This window comes from Solanum dulcamara, chromosome 12 (genome assembly GCF_947179165.1).
Source record: "Solanum dulcamara chromosome 12, daSolDulc1.2, whole genome shotgun sequence".
Taxonomy (NCBI): Eukaryota; Viridiplantae; Streptophyta; class Magnoliopsida; order Solanales; family Solanaceae; genus Solanum; species Solanum dulcamara.
Genome location: NC_077248.1, coordinates 2,452,357 through 2,458,348, shown reverse-complemented (window position 1 = coordinate 2,458,348; position 5,992 = coordinate 2,452,357). Strand labels below are relative to the sequence as shown.

Genomic DNA, 5,992 nt, shown 5'->3' with positions numbered 1-5,992 from the left:
ATGGCTATACAAAGAAATATTCTTCTTCTCATTATTCTTTTGGTTTTATCAATTTCAACTTCTAGAAGCAATTTCCATAATGATTTATACACACAATTAGTTCATAAAAAAATTCTTGAACAAAAATATGGTCATGATTTTCAAGCTTACCCTTCTTATTTAAGCCCAAATATTGAAAGCAACAGTATTCAAGATCAAATAATTCATGATTTCAACAATATTGATGAAAATGGGGTTAAATTGATTGATGTAAGTAGCTTTGGAGCTAAGGGTGATGGTAATAGTATAGATGATACTATGGTAAGTATGTATTTTAAATATTGGAGTATTTAATGTGGATGAAAATGATATAGAATATTAGGATTGTTTGGAATGACGGAAAGTCATATTTTACGATAATGTTTTTCATGAAAGAAAATATTTTCTAGGGTATAGTTATCAAAATGAAACACTTTCTATGAGAATGTAGAAAATGAGTTTCCTCATAAGTAATAAGTGAGGAAAGTCATTTTTCGTAGAATATACTAAGAATAAGACATTTAAAAATAAAATAAAATTGAATAAGACATTATTAATTATTTGGTGTTTAATGCTCAGAAATTAATTTCATCCAAATCTCTCTAGCTTGCAAATATAATTACTTATTAATTTCTTATATGTATAAATTTCAACAATAATAACAACTTTGGGTTCGAAAAATAAAAATATAGCGTTTGACATTTGAAATTGGAACCTCAAGGTGAATTTTAAACTCTAAACTAAACCATTGAGTCAACAATTAATCTCTATCTGTCTGTCTGTCTGTCTATCTATCTATCTATCTATCTATCTATCTATCTATCTATCTATCTATCTATCTATCTATCTATCTCTATATATACAAAAAAATAAAAATATTTTTTTTTCCTTATATATACAATAATTTTTTGGTGGGGGTTCATGGGAACAACCCCACGAGTCACGAGCTCCTAGATCCACCCCTATCTGAAGAAGGTAAGATATACACAATCTTACTCTTACCTTGGTTTATGGGGCTTGGCTGTCAGTAACGCCTCTGCCTTTATTCGTATTTGGGACCGACAATGTGATCAACAAGCTCACAAATTAAAGCTCATATATATATATATATATATATATATATATATATATATATATATATATATATATATATATATAAAAGTATATTAATATCTGAACACATGCGTTGTACGTGTATCCCATGTAATTTTATATAGATCTGTAGTGTTTCTTATCCATCGTGTTCAATGATCTTTCAGGCATTTGAGAAAGCATGGAATGAAGCATGTTCATCTAACACGCCTGTTCAATTTGTGGTTCCTTACAACAAGAATTATCTTCTCAAATATACCATTTTTCAAGGTCCATGCAAATCTTCCATTTCAATGCAGGTTAGCATATTGATTACTTCCTTTCCGTTGTAATTTGTTTGTCTGATTTTTGGATTTGGTACAAAATTTAAGAAAGTAAGTAAAGAAGACTTTTAAATTTTATGGTATTAAAGTAAATTAAACTAACATTACTAAAAAACTGAAATCGTCGCTAAATGGGCAGATTAGCATGGAATATCAATTATCAAGAAAATGATGTTAGCTACAACCAATTTAGCGATGAATTAGTGACGAAGTTTGTAGCTAATTGTAGAATTTTTTAGTGTAAATATATGTAGAATGTACGTACGTACCAATAACACATTTAATTCTTATAGTTTTAAATATGTCATGTAGATAGCTTAAATGAGACAATTGCCCAAAAAAAAAAGACACATTCTTTTTTAATTGAACAAAAATCAAAGTACGACAAATAAATTAAAACAGAGGGAGTATTACTTATAGCAAAAAAAATAAAGACTTTATAGTACAGAACAACAATTACAACATATCCGGAATAATTTCATAAGTGGGGTCATATAGGAAAGGTGGGATATACACATATCACTTTATCCCTACAAAGACTTTTGAGGTGAAGATCGAGTGATGTTTTCGATAGAATCTCAATGAAAACGTTTTTTCGAGAATTAGTTTAAAAGAATTGTTGTATATGATGAAAATATGAAGAAAGTACCAACATATAAAAACTAGTAAAATTAAAATAATCAAAGTAAAAAATATAAATAACAGTAGTAGTAATACTAGTAAGAGGCTTTGGTACTACTAGATTTTTAGTTTATTCATTGTATCTTTAATTTCCCTTCTTTTTTTTTCTTCAAATTATTATGCAGATTTTTGGATCCTTAGAAGCATCTGATAAAATTTCTGACTACAACAACGATAGACGCCATTGGATTCTTTTTAATAATGTTCAAAATTTAGTTGTTGGAGGAGGAGGAATTATCAATGGCAATGGGAATATATGGTGGCAAAATTCTTGCAAAATTAATAAATCACTGGTAATATATAAATCTTGCTTAGTTTTACACTATGTTGCTTGAATTCTTTAAAATGTCATTAAGTGTATATTGTCGGATCTTTCAAAAGTAATGTATGTTTGAATAATATGACATGAATGCAATGGCGGAGTCAAGATTTTCACTAAGGGGGTTCAAGCATTAAAAAAATAGTCGAATGGGGTTTGACATCTACAATATATACATAAAAAAATTATTTTAACTATGTATAAATAGTATAATTTTCCGTCGACCCCCTGATCATAAGGTGGCTCTGCCTCTACATGAGTGTATAACATTTTTGGAGAATCCAAGCAATATCGATTTTACGTTAATTAACTAATTCTCAGAGCATCCTTCCCTTGTACTGATTGTTACCTTCTTCTTTTTTTTGTTACCTATGCAGCCATGCAAGATTGCACCAACGGTACGTTGATTCATTTGATTTTGGAAATATGTGATATAAGTAGTTTGAATTATTTATCCCTTTTTTTAGTTTCCGACCTGGTGTGTTTGATACTTTTTTGGGTCCAATTAATTTGGAGTTATGTTGTGTAAGTAAGGCCCGTTGGAGGAAGAAATATTCCCTATTATGAATTCGGTTCTACTGGTTCAAATTCGATTATAGGCGAATTCAAATTTTTTAATTTATCTGGTTCTAGAGGAAATAATTTAATTTACTGAGTTTTGAATATATTATTTATATCAGTGGATCTCTTAATACATATACAATCTCTTAATACATATACAAGTTGTTAGATAGTTTGCAATGGATGAAGGTAAAATGAGTTTAAAGTCTTAATCAGGCATAATATGCGCTTTATTGTATTCTGAAGGGAATTACTATACATGCAATATCTTTTCAAGGGAAATCGATTCTTTCACGCCTCAAAGCCTATCTCCTTTGATTATGTTTTCCTATTTTTCTAACAGTTTTGAACAAAGCTATTATGCCAAATTCATATATCGTAGAACTCTATTTTCTGTCGGCTTTGAACTCTCGAAATCTTTGATTTAGATTGAATGAATGATTTATCTAACTTTCTACAGGCCTTAACCTTCTACAATTGCAATAATTTGAATGTGAAGAATCTAAAGATTAAAGATGCACAACAAATTCATGTCTCATTTGAGAAATGCACTATTGTTGAAGCTTCAAATTTGATAATCACTGCTTCAAAAAATAGCCCAAATACAGATGGAATCCATGTAGCTGATACTTATAATATCCAAATATCTAATTCTACTATTGGAACAGGTTTATTTAATTTTAATTTTTATTTAACCATTTTACAAAAAAAAGTTTTTTTTTTTAATTTTATGAACTAATTAATTAGTTTTACTAATTTGAGTGATATTCTTAATTTATTGGATAGGTGATGATTGTATTTCAATTGCTAGTGGATCCCAAAAGGTGCAGGCCACAAATATTACTTGTGGTCCAGGTCATGGTATAAGGTATTTAAGAATTTATTTATTTTCAATTTTCTCTATTTCTTAAAAGTATGATATAATTACTTTTAAACCATTAATTAATTTATTGGTAATTTTTTGTTTTTGTCTTTATGATTTATGACTCAGCACATTTATATATACTTTAACATAACACACATAGTTAATCAAAAGACAAAATGATTAATAATTTTGAGAATTTGATTATTCACAAGAAAAGGGATCGTTAAAAGTGCACATTTTAAATAATTAAAGGTTAAATATGTTTATTCAAATATCGTAAGAGCTAAAATCAGAATAACTAATAACAGAGAGATCGAAAAATGCTATCAACTTATAAAATTACTATTAGCTTTTGTTTCATATTAAATTAAGCAATCAAGAGTGCTTTATAATCTAATAAAGCAAGAAATAATTATTGATGAAATATGTTTTTGTTACTTATAATCTTTTGTGTAATTTGCCCTCATTTTATTTTCCATGTTTGATTTGGTTAGTATTGGAAGCTTAGGATCTGGAAATTCAGAAGCTCATGTGTCTAATGTCACTGTATATGGAGCCAAATTTTATGGTACCACAAATGGACTTAGGATCAAGACTTGGCAGGTATGCCCCCCCCCCCCCCGCCACAACACCCACCCAAATAATAATTTCTTATATGAAATTCGATATCAATATTGAAGTCGACTAAATTCAATTAATTCATGTTGGGAATAAATTTTAGTTCGGAATAAAAGTATGCATTATAAAAGCCTTCTATGTTATACAACAATACAACAATAATAACAACCCAGTGAAATCCCACAACGTGGGGTCTGGGGAGGGTAGAGTGTACGCAGATCTTGCTTATATCAAGGTAGTACGTCTGTTTCCTGGGAAAGCCTTCTATGTTATATAATGAAAAATGTTCAGATTATTGACTCGTACTATGTGAAAATGTCTGATCTAACTTTATCATTGGTTAGAAGTTTGGTTCATTCATAATTCATATGCTCGCTGTTACAGTTTAGGGTTAAAGTCGCCCTTAGTGAGGTCATGATTGAATCAAATTTTTAACGAATATGTTAGAGTACTTATTGATTAGAGATTTAACATGTAATTAAGCATAATTTAATTAATATAATGTGGTTTAATTATGTAGGGAGGATATGGAGAAGCTAGCAACATCAAATTTCAAAATGTGGAAATGCAAGAAGTTGAGAATCCCATAATCATAGACCAAAACTATTGTGATCAAGATGATCCATGTGAAGAACAGGTAATTATTAATTAAGGAACAATTAGTTATATTTAATTACTTCTCAAATTACCTCACATCATTAAAAAAAAAGTATGAATTTAAGTTATATACATCAATATATAAAATTAAAAAAAAATTAAAAAACTAAACTTGAAGGCAAAGCTAAAAGATTATGTACCTTTTTGAATAGCTTTTAGAAAATTACCACATTCTTTTTTTATATTTTATAACTTATGGACTTTTTAAATTCTGTTCTAAAAATTCATTTCAAGTAAATTGAAAATCATATAAAAAAAATGTTAGGCCATGATCTAAAATTTTGTATGTAAGATTGAGAAATATATGCGCAAACATTACCTCAATCTAGTGTTATCTGAAACGATAATTTTTAAGAGCTATATGTGCACAACTTCTAAAAATAGAGATAAAATTTAAATTATAACTTTAAAAAAAGGCATTTGTATAAATCTTAGAAATCATAAAATTCAAAAAATTCCGACTCCATTTTTTTACTACACTGTCTCGTATACTAAAGTTAATCTGTTTTATTTGTCTCAGTATTCAACAGTTCAAGTGAAAAATGTGTTGTATGAGAACATCAAAGGCTCAAGTGCAACAAATATGGCCATAAAATTTGATTGCAGCAAGAACTTTCCATGTGAAGGAATTATAATGAAGAATATAAATTTAGTAGGGGGAAAGGGAACTTCAAAGTCTATTTGCAAAAATATTCAATTTGACAATGTTGAAGATGTCTCACCCAATCCCTTAACAGGATGAGTCTCTTTTATAGAATTATTAATTTATACTGATTTTAAAATTGTGGTATTTGCAATATTCCTTTAGGTGATTGGTAGTAGGTGTACATAATACAACACAATAAGCATAGGAGTTTT

General features: G+C 28.6%; 1 protein-coding gene across 1 annotated transcript; it reads left to right on the top strand.

The window, feature by feature from the left end:
• LOC129876806 (polygalacturonase-2-like) lies at positions 1–5,876 on the top strand. The gene is made up of 9 exons (XM_055952300.1): positions 1–300; positions 1,278–1,409; positions 2,240–2,407; positions 2,811–2,831; positions 3,455–3,662; positions 3,781–3,862; positions 4,354–4,462; positions 4,998–5,114; positions 5,655–5,876. Exons 1-9 carry the CDS (start codon positions 1–3, stop codon positions 5,874–5,876), a joined length of 1,359 nt encoding a protein of 452 aa, XP_055808275.1.
• The last annotated feature ends 116 nt before the right edge of the window (positions 5,877–5,992 follow it).

Coding starts and splice junctions, on each gene's coding strand:
- LOC129876806 (XM_055952300.1), top strand. CDS start 1: ATGGCTATACAAAGAAATATTCTTCTTCTCATTATTCTTTTGGTTTTA. Junction 2,832..3,454: donor CATGCAAGATTGCACCAACG/GTACGTTGATTC, acceptor AACTTTCTACAG/GCCTTAACCTTCTACAATTG. Junction 3,863..4,353: donor GGTCCAGGTCATGGTATAAG/GTATTTAAGAAT, acceptor TGATTTGGTTAG/TATTGGAAGCTTAGGATCTG.